Source organism: Drosophila serrata, unplaced genomic scaffold, assembly GCF_035046125.1.
Source record: "Drosophila serrata isolate PLE 108 unplaced genomic scaffold, ASM3504612v1 contig_241, whole genome shotgun sequence".
Lineage (NCBI taxonomy): Eukaryota > Metazoa > Arthropoda > Insecta > Diptera > Drosophilidae > Drosophila > Drosophila serrata.
In genome coordinates, this window is record NW_028257139.1 from 2,342,837 (window position 1) to 2,367,246 (window position 24,410).

Below are 24,410 nucleotides of genomic sequence, written 5' to 3' on the forward strand. Positions count from 1 at the left end.
CTCAAATGGAATTTATAATTACCGGAAATGAAGTGACTCACCTCACTTTCTTTTTCTATATTAATTGAATTAACAAATTTACCATTGGCAATGTTTGGCTTCAATTTAAAAATTCTATACAACAATTGTTGCAAAGCAATTTAAAATTGAATAGCAAGTGGATTGCTTATGTTTTAAAGAATGTTCTTTAGTTGTCAGAATTTTTAAATTATGTTTATGTGTTCTTTGTTTGTCAGAATTTTAAAATTTAAATGTAACTGATACGAGATTAAAGTAAGTTAAGTAAAAAAAAAAGTTTAAAATACAATTGCAAAGTTAATTTATCTTATTAACTATTCAAAAATAAAGTTTTCATGAGCTTTAATTTCTTTCTCAAATCTAAAAGAGCTACAGAAGTAACTTGATAAAATTATTATTAAATATAAATGGCATTCGAGAACCTTATACGCAGCGCTAAGATATATTGGTCAAATATTTTTAAATTCATATAACATTATACATTTATTTTATAATAACAACATTTCAAATGATAAAGCATAAAAGCATTTTGTTTACCCTTGCAGCTTGCATCATGGATCATAAGATCAAATGGAAAATCGATCATAATCGCATCATAATTACAACAAAAATGCATAATTTCAATTCGGAAAGCTGTTTGGTGCTATTTTTTAAATCACAAACAAATCCGCGTACTGCGTTTGCTGATCCTGTTAAAAGATTCTGACTAAAATTATATTAACCTGTAAAATGGTATAAAAACAGGAAATTTTTTTATAAAAATCAGTGTTCTTCAAACATCGTAATTAAGCAAAAATGCGTTAATTTCAATTCGGAAAGCTGTTCTGAGCTAGTTTTTCAATCGCTAACACCTCCGCGTAGTGCGTTTGCTGATCCTGTTAAAAGATTCTGACTAAAATTATATTAACCTGCAAAATAGTATAAAAACAGGCAATTTTTTTATATAATCAGTGTTTCTCAAACATCATAATTAAGCCAAAAATACGTTAATTTTAATTCGGAAAGCTGTTCGGTGCTAATTTTTAAAGCGCTAACAAATCTGAATACTCAGTTTGGGAATTTAAATAATTCAATTTTTTGTCTAATTTTGGCAATTTTAACGATGTAACCCCTTATCATTTTTTCAAATTTTGGAAAAATTGAAAAAAATTACTTCCCCACAAGATATGGCTAGATCGATTCAGCTGTACATTCTGATCAAGAATATATATGATTTATAGGGTCGGAAACGATTCCTTCATTGTGCTATAAGCTTTTGGTTAATACTAATACCCTAAAAAAGGTATAAAACAGGCAATTTTTTTAAACATTCAGTGTTTTTCAAACATCGTAATTAAGCCAAAAATGCATAAATTTTAATTCGGAAAGCTGTTCTGAGTTAGTTTTTAAATCGCAAACAAATCCGCGAACTGCGTTTGCTGATCCTGTTAAAAGATTCTGACTAAATTATATTAACCTGCTAAATGGTATAAAAACAGGAATTTTTTTAAAAATAATCAGTGTTTCTCAAACATCATAATTAAGCCAAAAATACGTTAATTTCAATTCGGAAAGCTGTTCGGTGCTAATTTTTAAAGCGCTAACAAATCTGCATACTTAGTTTGTGAATTTAGAAAATTCAATTGTTTGCCAAATTTTGGCAATTTTAACGATGTAACCCCTTATCATTTTTTCAAATTTTTGGAAAAAATTAAAACATTTATTTTCCCACAAGACATGGCAAGATCGATTCAGCTATTCATTCTGATCAAGAATATATATGATTTATAGGGTCGGTAACGATTCCTTCATTGTGTTATAAGCTTTTGGTTAATACCAATACCCTAAAAAAGGTATAAAAATAGGCAATTTTTTTAAACAATCAGTGTTTTCAAACATCGTAATTAAGCCAAAAATGCGTAAATTTTAATTCGGAAAGCTGTTCTGAGCTTAGTTTTTAAATCGCAAAACAAATCCGCGTACTGCGTTTGCTGATCCTGTTAAAAGATTCTGACTAAAGTTATATTAACCTGCAAAATGGTATAAAAACAGGCAATTTTTTTAAATAATCAGTGTTTCTCAAACATCATAATTAAGCCAAAAATACGTTAATTTCAATTCGGAAAGCTGTTCGGTGCTAATTTTTAAAGCACTAAAAAATCTGCATACTCAGTTTGTGAATTTAAGAAATTCAATTTTTTGCCAAATTTTGTCAATTTTAACGATGTAACCCCTTATCATTTTTTCAAATTTTGGAAAAAATGAAAAAATTTATTTTCCCACAAGAAATGGCAAGATCGATTCAGCTGTTCATTCTGATCAAGAATATATATGATTTATAGGGTCGGAAACGATTCCTTCATTGTGTTATAAGCTTCTGGTTAATACCAATACCCTAAAAAATGTATAAAAAGGCAATTTTTTTAAACAATCAGTGTTTTTCAAACATCATAATTAAGCCAAAAATGCGTTAATTTCAATTCGGAAAGCTGTTCTGAGCTAATTTTTAAATCGCTAACAAATTCGGAAAGCTGTTTTATAAAAGTTTTTACTCGGTGTACTAATCTGTACAATAAATTTAGGGTTTGAAGAATTTCAATTTTATATTAAATTTTGGCAATTTTAATAATGTAACCACTTATAAAATTTTCAAAATTTTGAAAAAAAAAATTTTTACCGGACATGTCTAGATCGATTCGGCTTTCGGTGCTGATCAAGAACATATATGATTTATTGGGTCGAAAATGATTCCTTCACTGCAATTTATGCTTCTGTCTGAAATAATAATACTTTGCACGGTTTTAAAAGTCCTCCCATTTTAAAGTTAATTTTAATATTTTGTGTATTATATTTTATGCCCCTAGAGTTGCCCCATTAAACGTCAGTATTTTCGTCATTTATTATTTTGTTTCAGGCCCCCAGCAATGTGAAATCTGAAATGTAAATTAATAAGTGCCTCTTCGATACCAAACGACGACGACGACTCCCGTTAAACTGCTCAAGCTCAACAGAGAAGGTCGCCATGTCGCAGGAAGAACCCAGTGCGTCCACGACGGAAACATTTTCACACGAGCCCGAAATTTCTGTGGGTCGCGGACCGCGTATTTCCCAACAGCAGCTGAACTCTAAAAGTGAAAATTCTGGTGGCAACGATAGCAGCAACGGTGCCTCAGGTAACAGCGATTCTGGCGGAGGCAGCTCGACCAGTTCTCGGGATGACAGCTCAGTGGATCAAGCGATACAAACAAAACCCCAGCAGCAGAAAGTCCTTAATGATCCTCGCTTCCGGATCCGACCCACCCAACAGGTGATCTCGGCCTGCACTGGGGCCATGATTACCGCCTGCTTTATGACCCCTTTGGATGTGATTAAGACCCGCATGCAGTCGCAGCAGTCGACGTCGCACAAATGTTTCTTCTACTCCAATGGCCTGATGGATCACCTCTTTCCCTGCGGACCCAATGGTCAGGCAGCGAAGCCCAGCAAACGACGGCGGCGACCACAGTTTCGGAGTACATGGGATGCTCTGGTGAAAATCAGCCGGCATGAGGGACCCGCTGCCTTGTGGTCCGGCCTGGGACCCACTCTTGTCTCTGCCCTGCCTTCAACGATTATCTATTTTGTGGCCTACGAGCAGTTCAAGGCGAATTATATGCAGTTGTATGAGCGACACTTTAATAGCAGGATGGAGCATACGCCTCAGTTACTCTTAAAGTGGGACTAATTTCAGTACAGTGTTCCCACTTAAATTTTAACTACAAACTCTTTGCAGAAAACCTAGAGATGGTCTACCGCCGCTGGTTCCCATGATGTCTGGGATAACGGCTCGGATCTGTGCCGTGTCAGTGGTGAGTCCCATTGAACTGGTACGTACCAAGATGCAGGCCCAGCGCCAGACCTATACCCAGATAATACAATTCGTGCGGAATGTGATCGCCCTGCAGGGCATCTGGGGATTGTGGCGGGGCCTGAGACCCACGATCCTCAGGGATGTGCCATTTTCGGGGATATACTGGCCCATCTATGAGTACCTTAAGCTAAATCTGGGAAATCAGCCGTCGTTTAGTCGAAGTTTCTTGGCTGGGGTGCTGGCTGGTTCAGTGGCCGCCGTAGTTACCACACCTTTTGACGTGGTCAAAACCCACGAACAGGTGGAGTTCGGCGAAAAGGTCATATTCACGGATTCGCCGGCAAGGGATCTGGGCAAGAGACCAGGAACTTTTAGCCGACTGAAGGCGATCCACAAGCTGCACGGAGTGCGAGGACTTTTCACGGGCGTGGCACCCAGGCTACTGAAGGTGGCACCCGCCTGCGCCATCATGATCTCCAGCTTTGAGTACAGCAAGTCCTTCTTCTTTAACTACAATGTGCGGCATCACAGTGAGACGCTGCTGATGAGCAATCCGAATCCTGAGTTGACCAAAGAGGACTAGCGGATCATCTCCCTCTTCTCTTTTTTAAGTCAACAGCCCATATTTTATGTAATCCCCGGGCTCCGAGCCCGATCCAATATACCAATTAAGCTGCGCAACGCTTTACGTGTGACATCGGAAAATCAATTTGCATTTTCGCAGCTTTAAGGACTACGACGGAATGACGGCCTGTTGCTCAGCGTGGGTTGGGTTGGGTTTCCCTTTTGCCCGAGTTGACTGCTAATGGAATATTCATTCATTTACATTAACTGCAATTTGAGCGAGCGCAAAAGGGGAAATTAAACGGAATGGCTCAAGGTAAACTGACTTAAAAGCTCCAATACGCAGCTCGTTTTTCTTCCGCATGCCGACTTCAAACTGCATTTTCCCCATTGCAGTTAATCGAATTTTCTTTGTTGGCCGGTCACGTTTCGCCACAGTTTCCACAAAGGCCAGTTCGTGCCCGATGGTCAAAAATATATACAGTTTCGGTGATTGAGTCCCCGGCAGGAAAACTATAAATCTCAACTGGTAAATATATATATATGTATATATCAAAACTAAACCCAGTAATTAAGAAGTGTTTGTTTGCCTTGGGCCGAACTTAATTGCATTTCAGTAGGGTTTTTGTTTTTTCGCTCGAATAATTCGGCTATCACAAAAAATTGTCCAAGCGAAAATTGTAATTTTTTGTATTGTTTTCTTTTGTTTGTGTGTGTGTCCTTTGTTTTTATTAAAGAGGCAACAAAAGTATACAAAGTCCGGCCAAACAACAACTACGGAAACAGGATGTCAGAGAAGAGGAATGGGAAGTGAACAATGTTTTGTTATTTCCATCGCTTCTTCCTTCTGGTTGGCAGGATAACAAAAATTGAAGGATCTCCTGGTAGTGATGAGCTTGGGCCGTGATTTTGACAGTGAGTGAAACTGCCATATTATTATTGTTTATTTTCATTTCGCCTTATTTAATTGTTTGCATTGGGTTATACATTTACCCGCAGCAAGTGTCAAAGTGTGGCCGAAGCAATTATGGCAATTTTTTCTGCACTCAGCTCGGTATTTGTGGCTGTTCAATTAATTGCTCAGTGTTTCGTACTGAAACCGCTGATGAAATAATTGGGGAAATGGTCTACAGAGGGAATGATTTTATGCTCTGAAATATTGGTTTAATATTCTTTATTTTTATTAAAAGTCTCACAGCCAAGCTATTTAAGCAACCAAGACTGCTTTTGTTTTTCTTTTTCTCTCTGAAATCACATTATTAAAAATACTTAACCAGTCGAGGGCCCGAGGGAGCATACTTAATGCTTAACATTTTATATTACCCCTTTTTATTTTTTTGCTCTCATATTGGTATTCTTGCTGGACAACGAAAATTGCCAATAAAGCGAATTAAAATATGCTTTCATAAAAAATAATGGAAATTAAATTTAAGTGAATATCTCATTTGTTTTCGTGTGGCGAATTTTTTACTTAACCACACCGAAGGACCTCTGGCAACACTGCACTCCTTTTCATCCCTTTTTCTTTCCAGTTACTTTGCCGGAGGGTATGCTGGTTGTGGGGGCGTGGCGCTTGTCTATATATTTCCCGCAGGCTGTTGCTTGCCAGTGTTTTTTGTTGTCAGCATCAAAAAATATTTTCCCTGCCGCAAAGAGCAGAAACAAGACAGGAAAAAAAAAACACATAAAAACAAAATGCGAGGCAGGCAGGAAAAAAGCTGTTGATAGGGAACAGAGCCCTTCATCCGTCCGTGTGTCCTTGTGTCCTTCAACTGTCCCTGGGCCATCCTTCAACATTTGCCTGCTGTGTGTTGTCATCCTGCGAATTCCATCGTTTTTTTTCGCTCTACTCTTCTCTCTCTCTCTCTCTCTCTCTCTCTCTCTGTCTCTCTCTGTATTGTATTTGCATTTAATTGTGGCATTAAAAATATACCGGAATACGTCGGAATACGGCCTGGTCCTGGTCGGGGATCCGGATCTTTATTTATGGCCCGTCCGTCCGTCTCTGTCGGCAGTCTATCTCATTTCTGGCCCGTTTTTGTCCGCTCACCATTGACATTGTGTGGGCGTGGCCATGTGAATGGATATTCGATTTATTTGCACCCACACTCGCATCCTGAGCGAACACAAACAAACTGGGGGCCATGAAAATGATTTAAGATTGGATTACAGGGTGACAAAGTGTGAAGATATTAAAGCCTCGACAGTGTCACCGATTGACAACTAATGAACTGTTAATTGACTAATCAAATCAAGCACGCTTAAGCGGGCGTTAATATGGCTTTCGGCTTTCTTTGTTGTCAAGTGTACTCAGGGGGTTATTTTTCATGATAGGCATCTGTATTAGTTTCACATAAGTTCAATAAACTTTAAAAAGTTTCAGTTTGTTGCAGTGAAATCTAAAACCTTTAGCTGAATTTTCTTGTAATTAATAGTTATATTTAATCATATCGGGTATATCTCATCACTTATCCCTTCCGTTTATTAAAGAAAGCTATCTTTATCATAGCTAATCATATAATTTTTTTGAAATTGCAAAACACTCTAAAAGATCTAATTCTAATTAACTTAAAATTACATAATGAATAATACAGTTAATTCTTTTCTTTTTCAATATAAAATATGGAAGATATCGTTTGTAAAAAAAATCGATGCTCTGTTCTATGCTTCTTTAAGCAACATTCAAACCAATATCCCATACTTACTTTAGTTTCCTTTGACTATTTCTTTAAAGCACTATATCTCCTATTAATAACCTTTAATTAACTTTAATATTTTCCACCCCCTTTGACTGCATTAAATTGCTACCTAATTCTACCCCCAAAGAAATTCAGTAGAAGGGTTTGGTTCCTATTGCAGCTCAATTTCAACAACTATTTGCTTAATTGTTTAATTTTATGCACAGAGTTTGCTGAAACTTTATTAAAACGCGTAATTGTGTAGGGTAAAATGCCAAGGCGGGAAGCGGAAGGCCTTCCAGCCTTTAGTTAGTTCAAACTTTCTTTTTCTGGGAACCAACAAAATTTCTATTTCAGCTTCGGTTACTCTTTATCCTGGTCAAACATCCGTTTCGGTTTGGTCCTTCGCGAAGGCTAATTGTTGGTCCTAGCAGTGCATAAATGGAAGTTTGGGGAAAGAGCGCTCTTTTCTTTCTTTATTTCTTGACCTTGTCCCGGCAATGTGTTTAATTAATTTTCCAGAACAGAGGCAAATAAATGGCAGGCGGTGCCATTGGTGGCGCGAGTTCAAATGAAAATGGGCAGCGGACGGACTTGAGTCTATTTAAAAATGAAGCCGAATTTTTCACACTTCATGGCCATGCATCATCAAGTGAGAGACGAAGGATCGCTCCCAGGGCGTCTTTAAAGGGCACAGGATTCTATTTTTTTAATTAGCGAACCCTTTGCTTTGGTTATCCTTATTTTCTTTCTTTTTGGCAGGCCGCCTGTTTGCACTGTACCTGAGCACGCAGGATTTTTAATTAAAAAGCACAAAATTGACAGGATGAAAAAATAATGTTTACCTTTTTGCCGTCGCCGTCGCCGTCGCCGTTGCGTTGGTGGATTGTTTGACGAGGCTTTCGGTAGTCCTTTCAGGATTTCTTACTCAATTCCAGTAGCCACTTGATTATTCAGATTCCACACACTCGGGCCTGCCTGTAATCAGCATGGTCATTTTTCGCATATTTTATGAAATGATTTGTTCGCGTTGGTAAAAATCTAATTGCGGTTAATTTGGCTCTTTATAAATGCAGGCCACAGCCCAAACCTTCCACTTACTTAACGCCGGCCACAAGTTATGCAAGGTTCTCTTGTTTTTCTAGCAATTTTGGCTTTCGGGTTTCCTTCCCCATGGCCGGCTAAATTATTTAAGCGATAATGGGGCGTAAAAGTCATAACTTTGGGGGCTGTAAATTGGGGGCTTTCTTGAAGGTTCCGCTTCTGGGGTTTCGGGTCTGGTCCTGTCAAGTGCATTAAACATGAGGCAAGGGTTCGCGCCAGCTTTCCGTGTTTTGTTTTTGTTTTGCGGGCCTCAGAGTTTACCCAAGTGAGATAATTGACTAAGCTTTTGCCAGGAATCGGTTTATCAATTGTTGTATAATAGCTAAAATGGCCAGCTTATTCCAACTGTAATTTATGGTAATCGCTGTCTTAATAACAAACCAATTAGAAACTTTCCCATTATTTAATCAGATTTTCCAAGTCTCCTTACCAGCCTGCCAGTCTGCAAAATTTGTCCTTACATCGCGCCAGAGCGGCTTCCAGGACGAAAACTTAAAGATTTTCCCTTTTTTTCCTTTGCTGCTCTTCTTACGTCACGGTACGTCTGCTTCGTTTATGAATAATTCATGAGGTAACTTTATAAAAATAACGCACAAATGGCACTAAAACAAGGCAAGTGGAAAGGCCAACCTTTGAGCAGAATTGTAAATGCCCTGAAAGTGACACAAACGGAATTGAATTGTGATTGCGAGTCATTTCCATGGGAATACGTGTGAATTTTTAAATACTTTAAGCCGCTAATAGTAATTCAAATAATATTTAGTATTTAATTTAATTTAATTGGTTGTACCATTTTTCTTCTTTTTAACTAAAGGTCATTTAAACAAACTTTAAGCTTTATCAATGATCTTCACTTAATCGGATGCATAATTACAGTTAATTGATTTTGAAATCTTGTCTTAAAGAAGAATGTTCTCATAGTAAATATTTAAAATAATTCGACCACCTTTTAAGTATAGTTAATATTCTCCTATTTTCCTCTACAAATACTAAAAGTGCGTCTAGGAAAGTGCCAAAGAAAAAGTTCTGCCTAGCCCTTACCTTACCTCACTAAGCTCACTCACGATGCTAAAAATTTAAAAAATTCTTATTTTTTAGATGCTTGTGTGTGTCTGACTGTGTGTGTAAGAACAAAATATCGTTTATGATGAAGAGAGAGAGGGGATACAAGCTGAAAAGCAGCTTAAAGCTTTAAATAATGCAATAAATTATTAAATTTATTTAGAAGCGCAAAAAGTTTTCTGTGGCAATTTACCAAAATGGTCGCAGCAATCGTTTAAGTGCAATTTGCATATTCAACAGATTTTTTAAACAAAGTACGAAAAAAACCACAAGCAAACGAGAGGCCCCAACATATCATATCAGCCTTGGAGAACTGGATAAAAAACTTTGAACTTCACCTTTTGTTTTTTGCCTCATCGCAAACTTTGCTGCGGTTTGTGTGTGTTCAATTTGCATACCAAGTTACCGTGGTATGCCACCTCAATCCCTACCCCACCCCACTGTTCTGCCTCATTTGGAATTGCTAAATTTTTATTTCGATGGCACCTCGTATGCAAATGAGTTCAGCAGGAAGTGACGGGGCGGATCCTGTTGACCCGGAACGTAGGCACTTCCTCTTTGGACAAGTTGCTTCATTATGTCAGCCGAGCGGGACTTTATATTTGTTAGATAAACAGCGAAAGAGGAAATTAATTATATTAGCAATAGAGTGTTGATGAATATTTAAGATGCCATTAGAATAATGCACAAAGTTTGCTGAATTTAATTGCGGTAATTGAATATTAAATCTATAAATTGTAACTCATCTATGGCGTAATGACTTATTCCCTCCCATTGTGATTTGCCCAAAAAAGGAATTCACATAATTATACGAGGGGAAAGGGAACTGAACAAAAAGTGAATAATCTGATAAATATGTGGTAAGCTGATTATAATTCACGATAATAACCATTAGCATTTCTCAAAGTCACTGCATAATTATGTAAGCAGCTTTGAAAAATGTCATTGTCGTAAGGAAGATACCTCAGTAAGCGGATATTAATTTTGCTTTCGCATTTTAATTGCTCCCCGGCACACACACACGTGCGTGTTGTCTTTTTTTTTATTATTATGTGGCTTAAATTCCCATCGCTTACCTTGACAACAGGCCAAGTCATACATATATACATGAATATACCCCATGTCAGCAGGATCCTCCGAAGGTGCTAGGAACAGGGACCGTAACGTAACAGCGACAATATGAGCCTGATGGGCAATGACAGCGATGCCAACACCATGGACACATCCTGCAGATGTCAGACGTCCGCTGACAGGCAGCTTTTGCCGGGCACGGACCCGATCCACTAACGGGAGAAGCCTTGTCCGGAAACATTTTTGACTTATGAAATATACTACTGAGCAGTGTGGAGCGTGCGGCTGTCAGTAGAAGGAGGTGGGTCCTTGTTGCTTCCTTTCGTCCATATATTTTTTGCAGTGCAGGGGGAAAGTAATGTGCACTTTGAAAAAATGTCACCAATGTTTCGTAAATGTGTTATGTTCTTTCCTTACTTTCACCAATTCCACTTTAAATTGAGAGTTTAAGAGATTGTAGCTGCTTCCGTCTGAGTGTAAACACTTGTTTTATGAAGTGCAGTAGAAATTGTATCCTGGGGCTAAAGTTGTCAACAGTTTTGCGTCCACGTCCTTCTAATCTTGTATAATGCTTTTTGTAGCCCTTGTAATTTAGTTTGCAGTGTGTGTGTGTTAGGGTTTTTTTTACTAGTTAAAGGCGACTGGGGACAACGACTAATGACTTGGAATTTGTTTGCCCGCCAGCCAAATGAGCATGTGTGTCGCTCCTCTTCCTGTCGTCCTCGAAAACTCTCCCTCTCTCTAAGCCGGCTTTTGTCGCTTCTGTTTGCCATTAACGCCTGTTTCAGGGCAAAAAAAAATATATCTGTGTAAGAAAAAGTCTAGAGAAACTGCAACTTAAGTGCAGCAGAAGCGTGAAAATCATTAAGCTGCAGCTTTTCCCTCCACATACACACATGCCGACACACTCTGAGAGATTCCCGGAGAGAAAAACTAACTGGCAGAGGCACAGACAAAAAGTAGGAAATGTATCCCCGTCCCACATGACGTATGAGTTATGCAGATAAATTTCACGCCATATCACTCATACGACCCGTAAAATTTAATTACACCAAACGCAGCAGCGGAATTTAATGAAGAAATATTTATACAATTTTGGTAATAAGGTTTTTTAAGGCAAGTTGGTCTCTTGTAGATTACATTACCAAAAATAAATATAGGAAAGATACACACTTTTATATATAAGAACAAGACAATAATATGAATTACATTTTTAACCGCTTGTTTTCTTTCCTTCTGATAGTTTCGCCGCCCCAGAAATATACTCTAAATTCTTCAGTATACACGCTGAAAATAGTAATAGGTGAGAAGCTAAATAGACAATTATAAGTTTTTAATACGTATTTACAAACTGGACGTAAGATCGTGCATGGCGGAAGTGTACTCTGAACCGGAATAGGTGCTATGGCTGGAATGAAGGTTGTGGTCGCGGTCTTTGTAATCCAGTTCTGTGTAGTCCAGGTGTTTGTAGTCGAGGTGCTTGAATTTGCAGTAGTTATATCAAATATTGGTTGCCACGTAGTATCATCACCAATCGTAGGTGACACCATAAAGTATGTAAAAATGCACAACAAATATAGCTTCATTTCCGGTCCTGCCCTGGCTAAGAACTAAGAGAGTGAATCAAGGTATCAAACTATAAGTTGTGTGTTTCAAGTGTGAAATATTGTAAACTAATTTGTTTCACTTAATGTCGATTAAATGTTGATCCAGCCATGACATTCCATTCGGAAAGAAAACCAAGTTTAGTTGCAAATAATATACAAGTCGCTCCACTATATCTTTAAGATTTGTTTTTATTAAATTATTAAATTATTATTTAGTGAAACCAAAAATATTTCAATTAGGTTGTATTGCTTATATTTTTTTAATTTCCCGCATTTTGTAATTATGTGCTAGTTAATGTATTGTTCTGATCCAAAAGCCATGTAAGTATTCCATTAAAAACCGAAGGGACAGGTGGCACTGTTGATAGAGTTAATTCCTGATTAAGTTGATCTCTTAACTTATATTTTAATTCATTCAATTGGCATTCTGTAATATGAAAAGTTAAACATAAATTCATTTTTCTTATAGATATCTTCCTTTTAATTACCTTGCGTTGTGCATAAGGAATTCGATGTTCTTTTAAGGGTGGCATCTAAATATTGATAATGGGATTTAGTTTCATTTCAAATATGGAGTTATTTTTATTAAAAATTGTCTTTTTGCTTACTTTTTTCGGTTTTAGCCGGATCTTTTATTAGCTGCCCTTGTATAAATATTATATTCAAAATTATAAAAACTGTTAACAATAGTCGCTTCATCTTTTCTAGAGAAACTATAAAATCAAAATGCAAATATTTCAAAAAATTTCAAATTAAATCATTAATAGCCATTGCAAAACAATTTTCAATGCATTTATTTAACAGAAAAACATTTGATTTCCAACATTGCCTTTAGTTTTTATACATTACAAAAACATTCTCAGACATTCATACTCCTTCCCCTTATAAATAAGCAGGCTAAAATATTTAAACAATTAATTACCACAGCCATCGGCAGTTTACACGTTGAACACAAAAGACATAATCACGGTCATAAAAGCTTGACCACAAAGCCCGTTGAGGCCAATATCTCGTTTGTTTATGCACAATGCTCTTAATGAACAACGGAAATTGGCGGCCATTAAAGAGCATTTCCAATAAAAATAAATCAAGTGGACAATGCGAAAAAAATATATCTATAGGTATTTTAATATGCAGAAGCTCTCAGAACTTCAATTTAATGGATTTTAGCTACGGCTCTAGGACAGGCCAACTATTTATGGTTAGAATAATGTTGCTTTTTTTTTTGCTAGAAAAGGAATATGTACGTACAGAGTGTCCATTAAAATATGAATATTTTAAGGGGAATTAAGAACATCACAATAAGTTCCATTACGTTGAAAAATCCCTTAAAATAATACCATTTACAAAATTTAAGCTCAAGGCTTAAATCAAGGCCTTGTACATTTTTAACGCAGCTTTAAGTCTTGTAATATTTTCTTTGATGTACAACAACTCTGTTAAATTATATAGAATAAAATTAATCGCTCAATTTTCAATTACAGATTAATTTAATTTATATTTAAAAAACCACTCTTGTATTTTAAACCCTTTCGATTGCCTACTGAGTCATATTTCAATTTCAATTCAAGACCATCCATCAGTTCGCTGAACCCAGCAATTGTGCAATGCTTAAAACATCACAGTTCCCTGACATTGTTGGCAATATTTTCTCCGCCATCCGCAGTGCAATATATGTATGTTCATATATGTAGAATATACATATATATAGGAGCATACATTTATGGTGGCTGATAAATAACGACGCAATTGACTTGAAATCGCGACCGCTTTTACCGCACTCACTGCGAAAGGGATGCTGCGATGTAAGGCAACAAGGACTATATATACCAGCAATACATTATATTCGGTTTTGTTGCATGTTTGTGCCAGAGATGGGAACAGTTGACATATGGCTTCAAATGAGACTGCCACAAACTGATCGATGTGGGTGAGTTTTGTGGCTCTGTTCTTTGTCCACCTGAAGCTCAACAGGATGATATAAATAAATCTCATACCCGTGACATCCTTTAGCGATTTATTCACATCACGCGACCATCTCTGGCTCTGTGTGTGTGAGTCCTGGTCGTGGTCCTCGTCCTCGTCCTGGTCCTGTCGGACGTGTTTTATTGTTGCCTTTTCACACACGCTTTATTTATTTATTTATATGCTCTGTTCCGCTTGGCTCTGTCGCTCCCTCGCTCCCCAGTAAGCCGCCTTCATTTTTTGTTTATCAATATTTGCTTTTTGTATCAATATGCAAAAAACTTTTATTAATGACCAATATGTGCAGATTTCCTTTTCACAGCCTTTTATTTAGTTGGGACCGCCTCTCTCTCTCCCTCTCTACTCTGAAGCCTCGTGGCGAATTTTCAAGCGAAATGATGCAATGTAAATTTCATTTTAAAAGCTTTTTTCCAAGGCTTAAAGTGGTGCCATTCCTCTGTCTCCTTTTTTGTGCGACATTGAAAGGTTGTCAAATATGCATACTGTATATAATTTAGCGAGTCCTTATATTTTTTTGATCGCTTGCCATTATGCATTGTCCAAATTGGCATTAATTTAAATGATTTATTTTGTTTTATTTTCTTATTGTTGTTATTGTTCTCAGCCACACAAAAGACTTTGCAGATCATGATTGATGGTCAAACGGGTCGACAACATTTCTGGAGCAACAGCGGCCACGGCAGGATTTAATTTGATTGAAAAGCAAACCGAAAAATCAATTCCAGCTAATGGATTTTCCACGCCGCACACTAGGCTAGATTCTCTCTGTTCTCCGCTCTCAGATTTCATTTAATTTTATCTTTTTTCCTTTTTTTTTGAAGTATTCCCCAGTCATTTGCATCCACATCCACCTACCACTGCGGCCATCGATTTGGGCGAAGCAATTTTTCAATAATGGCATACAAAGAAAAAATGTTTGGTATTCCACTTTAGAGCCAAGGCACATCCCTTATTGTTTAGTTCGTGTCTGCAGCTGTTGGCGTGACTTCCTCTTTTTTTTCCTACGTAACCACAAACACATAAGGTAATCATCATCCAGGGACTAACCCATTTTTATGTTTGGTCGAAAGGCAAAACCACAACGGACTCTGAAAATTACTTTTCATTTCTGAGCATAAACAAGGATGTCCTGGAAGGATGTCTCTAGGCATTTGACGCAATTATTTTAAATGTCTAAAGTTTGGTAATCTTTTTTTTTTGTATTTTTTGCATCAAGTATCCCTGAGACTTTTGTAACAAAATTATACAAATATATTTAATACCAGTACACATAATATAATGCTGATAACCAACTTATAAACCATTGAAGTTCCCTTAAACTATAGCAAACTTTTTAACGTAAAGTTGAAGAGTATATCAATTACACTTAAGGCATCCTCAAGAAGAGCTTGATACATTACAGCTAAAGGTAGAAATCTCCTCAGGACATCCCCCATTTGAAACGTACAATCTATCTTCTTGGATATTTATATCCTATTTATATTAAATTCAAAGCTCACTCATCGCAACCTTGGCATTGTTTTCTGTCTGTTCTATTTGTCTGCACTTGACGGCCGCGGCCTTGGCTTCGAGTTAATTAGTCGTTAGCGCATTTAAAACTTAATTAAACAGCCGTGGTCCGTAATTAACAATATTGGCAGCTGGCAATAACAACACCATCAACAAGCGGCGGTGGTGACCCAGTGCTGAATGGAGTGCGAAGTGTTTCCACCCGGCTGTCGGACTTCATTAACTTCCAGCCGGGTTGGAGGACTCTCGACCAGAAGATTGGCGTATTCAAAGCAGATCAATAGTGACAGAGAAATATGCCGGATAGCAGATACTAGTAGCTTTCATGGAGGAGCACACTATGCCCTGTTGCTGGCAATTAGGAGTGAAGCTCCTGTCAAGGCATTCAACACAGTGCTCCCTAAGCCCCTCGTTTCTGCAGCTCTTGTTTTTCTCCCCTCCCGTTTTTGATGTTGCAACACTGTTGCTCTTTCCGCTGTGGGTTGCTGGTAAAAAATGCATGAGCTGGCCGGAAGCGACCACCACCAGCAGCTGCGTTGGTCTGAGCCCGGCTAAAAGACCAAAAGAAGTGTTCAGTGTTGGTCAGAGTCACAATCCCAGAGGGGGTGTGGCCCTGCAGGAAGAGAAATTTGAGTGGAATTTTAAATATATATCTAATCTGTCTTACAATAGTTATATTTGAGAATTTCCCAGTTGCAGTTACTGACCATTGATAGAACTCTACATTTTCCACTAACTTTCAAGTACATTCCCACATAGTTTCCACTTTAAATACAATTTTAATACATTTTAAAAGATACAAAATAGTTTCTGTCAGTGTTTTAGAGTATGTGTTTTGTGCGCGGGCAGAGAATGTGGAAAATTTATACAATAAACGCTTTGAGAGTTCAACACACAACACAATTTCATCATGCATCAGTCGTCGCCAGCTCGTCCTTTCCACACATACATAGCTGCCTGGTTCTCTGCACTCCGAAACAGTATTCTTTGGCTTCTACTAACAAAAAGAAATAATTAATTTTTATGGCTTTGTCTTTGGGTTGGCACTTTGCTGATGCAGTCACCGGGAAAACTCTGCGAAAGTGTGTAAACCGAGCCACTGCAGGTGTAAGCTAAAATCATTTTGAAATTGTTTTGCTGCTTGTTTTCGCATGAGGTTTTTTAGTAAGCTTGACAAGAGGAGAAGAATGCCTTTGATCAGAGTGCAGAAAAACGACTCTTGTGCTTTGGAGAGTCACCGAGTTGTTTAAGAGATTCTAAGGTTATTTTTATAATATGTAAACTAATAGTTATAATGGAGGAATTTTTATACAAAGCCCAGAAAACATATACATGCTAATGTCTCTGGGTTTAATGGGATTAATTCCAGGAAAAATTAGTGGCTTATAGACATTTAAACCTCTTGTCATATATGTCATCTTTTCATATAACTTGTCTTATATCGTTCTCCAATATTTTCTTCCGGAAATTACTCTTACTTACGCTCCCAGAAGCAAGAAACACATTTGATATTCATAAAAACAAATATGATTTCAATGAATTCGCACTCCCTTGGCCACATTTAAGGACCCTTAGAAGGGTCATATCAACATTTACTGCCACACAATAATAACTGTTTACACACGCGTAAAAATCAAGCTCCTTTCCAGGATGTCCAAGCTGGTCTGACCAATGACCGCAATTCCTGCTCATTCCCCTCCAGAAGCTGCTTCAGAATCCTCCTCGATTTTCCCTCATTGCTCGTACTGTTATTGCCATTGCTGTGGTAAGCAGGTGAGAAGTCGAGCGTGGCACACACTTCACAGGTAGCCGCAGGATCTGCAGCCAAGCAGAACCACAGCAGCCACGCCCTTGCCTCGATGCCACATTGCCGCCCAGTCTTTCAGACGCCTTATCAGCCCCCCGGCCACCTGGTCCACCCACTTGCTCACTTACTCATTGCCGGCCAGTTCAGTTACACTTACCATTACCAGTTACAGTTTTGGTCTCGGTTTTCAGTTCCAGTTCCTTTGTCTCTCCGCTCATAACAATAAAGGCAAGTAATAAGAATAATAAAAAAGAAGAAAATGGGGGGGAAAACTGCGGGAAAAAAAAACAGAGGAAAATCAGCCAAAGGGAATGGCAGACTGAAGAAGCTGGATGGATGGATGCGTTGGCACAAAATTTTTTAAATATTTTATTCTTTAATTCGGGAAGCACTGAACGAAGGCAGTGCGAAAAGTTTAATGGCCTTCAACGCTTCGCTTAACATTATCATTACAATTGCGAGCATTTTCACCCCGTCCAGCTCTCGATTTTTCCTGCCAATTCGAGCAGGTATTAATTATAATGCCCCAACGGGGAAGATGGTCATAAACACAGAACATCTTGCGTATTGCACTTAATTTTCTGCCTGGATTGCGGTCCATTAACCGCCTTTGTAATGAGGCCACACAGATACGAAAAAAAGTGCAAGCTCAGCGAGTCCCGAAATACGCATTTTAATTAATACTTTTCCTTTACGCACTTCCTTTTGCAATTAAGGAATTATCAGTCGTAAACTTTGGGAAGTAGGTCATGAAATACTCAAGGCAGAACTAGTAGTTAATATTTTAAAGTTACTGAAACATTTACAATCCATATTAAAGCATCACCCAATTCAACTAAATTCATTCTTGCTTGAATTTTTCCAATAATCAAGTTACACTTATTAGGTCAGACTTTGAACCTCGCTTCGGGGAATTGACTTTTATGTGGCACTATAAAGGAGCCTACCCAATATAACCATTTCCCACTTTGCATTCAAGTTTTCCATTTCCGCTTTGGCGCCTTTTTCCTGCCAGCAGGCCTGGCCTTCATGCGCCGTCTCCATCTCGCATCTACAGTCCCAGTTGCATAATATTTTATTATCCCAAACGCCTATCTGCATTGTCCTGGCGCTACAGGACACCTCCGTGCCCTCGCTGGGCGCCCCTCCATTCATTGCCAGCTATCTGTGAGCATCCTTTTGCTTTTTTTGTACCCACTGTGGCGGAATTATAATCTTACAGGCTCTAACAAGTGCAAGTGCGGCTGGAATTTAATATCATGAAGGAGGCTCTTTGTTGTCCTCTCCGTTGGTTTGTTGGTTTTAAGTTTTCGTGTATTTCATTACAAGGCGAAGTTGGCATTGGTTATGGTGTAAGCAGGGAGGAGAGCCTTGGGCTCGGTTTTGGGTCTCTTGGCATTGGGGATTGGGAATAAGGATCGGCCTTGTGTGTGCCGCTTTGCCACATTCAGCAGACGCTTAAATCCTTTACACAAGCTGTTTGCCGCGCATAACGAAATAAAATAAATAATCCCGTTTAATGGAAAGGCTGCGGGTATGAGCGGCACAGTCGGAGGCACCACCATCCATAACCCCTTTTCATTTCCATCCAGGCAACAACAATGCCGCCCGGCATCGCATTTCCTTTCCAATTTTCCTCTCCAGCTTCAGCTTCTACTGCCGGTGCGGGTGCTGCTCCTGGTGATTCTGCTCCTTTCCAGCATCTTTTTCCTTTCTCATTTCTCGTCGCTGTTGTGCCCACGTACGCGGCTTAAGATTTCCCATTCATATCGTGTGCGGCGGCTGGTGCTTATTTCAACAGGGATGGACAACAATTCTGAACTGAGGCAATCTAAATTTATAGGAAATAATAAAGAAAATAATATAAAAAGTAGTATAGAAAACTATGAAAAATTCCTACTAGGAAAAAGGTAATCCTTAAGCCCTTATCCCAATACATTAACCCATAACTAAATAACTTTCAATAGGTATCCCTGTATATTATTGATATAAAACTCTTACACTAATCCACCCAAGCAGAGTGACTTAAAGCAATCTATTCACACTTATAGTGCCTGGCCTTAAAGGATGAGTATTTTTTCACCATGTAGAGTCGACATCCTGTTCAATATGCATTTGGCTGGTGGTTAATGCCACCTTGGGAGTAACTGATTGCCACAGTGGCACCATTATTATGCATTCAGATTGATGCACGTCTTTGGCATTTTTTTTTTGTCAGCCAGCCCGCCTGCCGCAAAATGCACACACACGCATCCTGTCGGCATCGTCCTGATTACACTGGGATTCCTGGGACTTGAACTCTCTGAGCTCCCAGCTTCCTGACAAGAACCGCACACAGGACATATACATATATATATCGCACACACTTAACGAGCACTTAAGCGTCTTCGCCGGGAGCTGCTTAGCTCTAAATATTATGTTTAATTAAATATGAGCTCATAATCGAGTTCGCCCACTTGGCCTGGCCGGCAAGCTAACCATCCAACCAGCCAGCTGGGCTCTCTCTCAGTTTATAGCCACTTTAGCTTCTTAATTAAAAGGTTTAGAGGTTTAATTGAAATCGCTCTGATATCTGAGATGTCACAATTGCCAGCTGTCCCGCCAAGGAGCGAGGAGGGGGAGTGGAAAATGATTAGTGTAATTGCCAGAGGCTGGCTGGGAAATTATTATCCGATATGTAGAGGATTATCCTGGCAAACCTTGAACGTGCCGATGGCTGGGAATTCATCTTGGGCTTAATCAATCAACGCAGCCACTGAATAAAATATATATGATGGTCGTCTGGTCGAAAATATCCTTCGGCTATAAACAAGAGACAGAGACAGCTCCCACACATTTTATTGGCAATTCCCTGATGTCCCAAGAAGGCTCGTTTGGAGAGGTCTCTGTCACTTTGGATTTTATTTGGCTTTTCCCTGGAAAACATATTTATTAGCAACATGTCGAATGGGTAATGCAATCGAGGCCTTGAATCTCGGCCAGCCCTAGTGGGTGGGCCAAAGTGACTTTTCAATTTGAATAAACGAATGTAGCTCTGGGTAAATATTTGATTTATTTTCGGGTGACCTTTGTCAAATAGACACACACACAAAATCCCACATTCCAGGCCCGGTTCTTATCGCACAATTGTGGTTGAAATAATAGTAGCAAATGTTACACCGCAAATGGAATTGTGTGGTATATATTACAAGTTTCTGGTTTTAATATTACTTAGGAATTTTAACTGAGGGGTTAAATGAGAATTAATTTCAGAGGTTAATCTAGGCATTGTCATATCACTGAATATACTTAATAAATAAACATTTTAGTAAACTTACTTAAAAACATTCAAGGTTCAATTATACATATAGTAAAGTGCCTGATTTTGTCATAACGATTTTGCCAACTTATTGATATTAGTTACAGTAAGAACTTACAAAGAACTTACTTACATAAACATTTTACCATAAAACCTATGTAAATCTAAAATATGTTAGTAATATTGATTATCCGTTTCAACATTTTTTACTTCTTTAAGCAGATGAAAATACTAATAAATAGATAGATATTCGGCTGGAAAAAATCTAAAAAATGGCAATAACATTGACAGGAAAATATAACTAATCTGTTTCAACATTTCTTACCTTTTTATGATGATAAAAATACTAATAAATATATAGATATTATGCAGAAAAATATATAATTTTCTTGGTGCTATCATTTTGTTCAAAATTGTTTTGAAGGAAACGACTTTCGCACATTTGTATCTTTGTATCTTTTTTGACTGTTGTGTTGCTTCCCGAAATTCAATTTGCATATTTCCATCTCTCTTGCTCTGTTTGGTGCACAAAAGTTTATAATTTCCATTTGTGTTGCTCTTTCCCCGACAAGCAATTTTCGCTTGATAACTCCATTTTTGCGTCACAAGGTCAGGGCGAGAGCAGGAAAACCAATTCCGAGAAATCTAACCAATTACTGCCAAACGCTCCGGCAAGGTCAGCCAAGTCATTCCGGCAACGCACAAACGATTATTACTGCATTAGGAGTCGGGAAAAGAAACGCACATGTGAGTCGCATGCAGATAAGCAAACGTAATAGAAACAGATTATATCCCACACTCCTCCAGGGACCCACATCCTGTGCTCCTCCGTCCCCTCACCATTCAGCCGGAACATAATCGTAAAAGTCAAAGCTTAGCTCAATGCTAGATTGCAGCATTTTTGTATGAGGAGAGAGGGAATGTTTAAAGCGTTCATTGGGGGGAAAAATGGGTTTCGATAGAGATGCTCTGCGAATTCAAGGATGTGACTCTTAATAAGAAGATTTGACTGGAAGTTTGAGCAAATCAAAAAGTCAGACTGGGTACTCTTAATGTAAGCCGAAAATAATGAGATTCGAGGAAACTCCTCACAAGAAACGCAATGGGACTTTATAATCTGCATACAAGGAGTATATTAGACATTAAACAAGACACACGTTATCCATCCAATGAAGTTAGTATTTAAATTACGATAAATTTATATTAATTTCTTGATTACAATTATTTTAAATCGGCTATCAATTTCTAGGAAATCTTTATCTTTATTATTATTTTCACATGCAAATTGCAGAAACTATCTAACATATCAATAAGACTTCACTTTCCTGCCTTTACATTTATTGTTTATGTTTCTCTGATGATCTGCGGCTTAAAATCGTGCTGAGAAGCCTTTTGGAAGGACTCAGCATAAAGAGGTATCCTCTGTGTCATTCGGAAGCCCCAGAAGTCCTTCACCTGGCGACACAGGTTTAGATCGAGTTCCACCACCAGAAGGCCATCACTATCTCGAGATAAGCTCTGAAAATAAAAGATTAAAAGTATTATAAAAATTATTCCATACATTATAATTACTTTAAATGCTATTTGTATCCATAAATGTATTCAAAAAGCATGACTTGTTTACAAAATATATACTTATAGCCATTATAAAATGCTCTAATAAAATGTTCTATAAACAAAGTCCAGGAAATTCATATATAAATACATTAATTACAATTTTCTATATTTATCCCATTATAGTATACTTTGACCTTGCTATATCTTTGTTTTTGGAATACTTATGGAATGGATCCTAATATAGTAAAGAAGATTTCACATTGTTAGACTTACCGGAGTCCTTGAACCATCAGGAGCAGCAACATATGAGGAACCATAGAAGGGTCCAAACTGTTTATGAGCCTTATTGCCATCGCCAGAGGTGTATTCATTGGGGAACTCCTCTGTTCCCACTCGATTGATCGGTACGGTGAAGTAGCTATTGGCAATGGCTGCATTTCTGGCCTCAATGCTCCAAAGAGGTTCCGATAGACGACCAATTGTGGCCGAAGGATTGAAGACAATCTCCGCTCCATTCAATCCAAACATCATCCAATTCTGAGGATGATGGCGTCCATAGCAGATATTGATGGCCAGCTTGCCAAACTCCGTTTCAAAGACCGGATGACCGGTATTGCCCTCGTAGTAGTACGTGGATTCGTTAAAGTCACCCACACGGGGAATATGGTTCTTGCGATGCTTGCCCATATACCGACCACTATTCGAGATGACCACGGCTGTATTCCAGATGGTCTCCCCGTGCTCAATATCACGCTCCAGGATCGAGTGAATGATCACCATATTGTAGGCCTTGGCCAAACCTGAGAGCATCTTGGTTGTCGGTCCATTCTCGGCCTCCTCGGCAAACTCACACCAGGGGAATTTCTCACGAGTGCAGAAGGCAAAGGGCATGGCTGTGAAAATTTAATTAACAATCTTATTAATTAATCTACTATAAATCCAAGTGATTTACTTACTCCAAGCCTCTTGGGTGCAAACAATATTGCAGCCAGCAGCTGCCGCTGCCTTGATAATATTCTTAACCTTGTTCCAAATCCCTTCACGTTGCTGTTCAATGGGTGCCGTGGTGGGAAGTGCAATGGAGTTTTGGATGGCACCAACACGGACTATACGTGGCTTACGGGTCTGCTCCTCTCGAGCCTTGAATCGATAACCCTTGATCTCAAAGTCATTATCCCTGGCAATTTGAGTTGCACTTTCAGGCAGATCCAGTGTTTGGCTAAGGGGGAAAGTTTGAATTTAATAAGAATCTTAAACTCTATCAGTAAAATACAATATAAAGTTACCACCAAAAAGTCTCAATGAAATTTACATTTCATGTCTTCACTAATAAAGTATTTCGGATTATACTAACGATTAGTCTTAGTTTCAAAAATATAATTATATTTAAACAACATCTGCCACTGATCGTAGACAAACCGGATAGAATCGGTTCCTTATCTCTCTTCTTAATGTCATAACCCTAACACTTCTCTATCTAAATATTCCAAAAACATCTCAAGAGATTAAAAGAATTAATATAATTTCCATTAGAACCTCGAAGACATATTAATATCAAACATTTCTATAATTAATTGATATGCCAATCTTTCGCTCTGTTTTGTTTTGCTTCACTGATCGTTCCATTCACATCACCAGATGTCCACACACGTGTAGAAGTGTAGATACACATTTTATTAGTTCTATATTTAAACGTATTTTGATACAAAACAACTTGAAATAAATGTATGGAAAATTTGGAGACGTTGTTAGACTAAAAACTTGAATTTTTTTTATATATTTAAACACTTATTTAGACAGAGATTAAGATTAAAATATTTTTAGCATTATCTGGAGATTTTTTACGAGCACCCCACATGATGTTGAGACTCTTATCAATATTGTCACTAGGTTCGGTACTTACTCTTCTTCAACACCGTACAAAATCCGCTTGACCTCCTTCAGCTCATCAGCTGGCAGATGCTTCTCCAAGCTGTCGTTCAGGTTTTTCAATTCAAATGCCGACATTGTTGTCAATTCGCATTAATTTGGCTTTGTTCCGAGTCTAATTGATAGAGCAACCTATTGCGACCAGCGCAGTATATGGAATGCCTATGTCGACGATCGCGTTCACCTTCTTATCTCTCTATTTCTCCCCAGCTGACTATATACAGCTCTCTTCCCATTTGTTTTCCCTCTCTCTTTATGGTTTTTCCTCTATGATTTCCTCTCTGGTAAATACAAAAATAGTGAGCAATATATAACGTACACTCAGTGGCATTTAAATAGCACGGAATGGACGGTTTCAGAGAATGCAAATATTTATAGAACTTATTTTAAA

At 38.2% G+C, this 24,410-nt stretch overlaps 2 protein-coding genes and 2 long non-coding RNA genes across 4 annotated transcripts; 2 read left to right on the forward strand and 2 right to left on the reverse strand.

The window, feature by feature from the left end:
• Window positions 1-2,875: 2,875 nt before the first annotated feature.
• LOC110188413 (solute carrier family 25 protein Shawn) lies at window positions 2,876-4,528 on the forward strand. Its single transcript, XM_020958137.2, has 2 exons — window positions 2,876-3,711; window positions 3,770-4,528. Exons 1-2 carry the CDS (start codon window positions 3,020-3,022, stop codon window positions 4,428-4,430), a joined length of 1,353 nt encoding a protein of 450 aa, XP_020813796.2. The 5' UTR covers window positions 2,876-3,019; the 3' UTR covers window positions 4,431-4,528.
• A 6,990-nt stretch (window positions 4,529-11,518) lies between these two features.
• On the reverse strand, window positions 11,519-12,668 carry LOC147643888 (uncharacterized). The gene is made up of 4 exons (XR_015271414.1): window positions 12,542-12,668; window positions 12,422-12,466; window positions 11,675-12,360; window positions 11,519-11,613 (listed from the first exon to the last, which is right to left on the reverse strand). It is a non-coding gene; the product is annotated as an uncharacterized LOC147643888 (long non-coding RNA).
• A 6,449-nt stretch (window positions 12,669-19,117) lies between these two features.
• On the forward strand, window positions 19,118-22,052 carry LOC147643889 (uncharacterized). Its single transcript, XR_015271415.1, has 2 exons — window positions 19,118-21,280; window positions 21,341-22,052. It is a non-coding gene; the product is annotated as an uncharacterized LOC147643889 (long non-coding RNA).
• Window positions 21,776-24,300, reverse strand: pyd3 (beta-ureidopropionase pyd3). Its single transcript, XM_020958139.2, has 4 exons — window positions 23,994-24,300; window positions 23,047-23,309; window positions 22,364-22,983; window positions 21,776-22,051 (listed from the first exon to the last, which is right to left on the reverse strand). Exons 1-4 carry the CDS (start codon window positions 24,095-24,097, stop codon window positions 21,878-21,880), a joined length of 1,161 nt encoding a protein of 386 aa, XP_020813798.2. The 5' UTR covers window positions 24,098-24,300; the 3' UTR covers window positions 21,776-21,877.
• Between the last annotated feature and the right edge of the window lie 110 nt (window positions 24,301-24,410).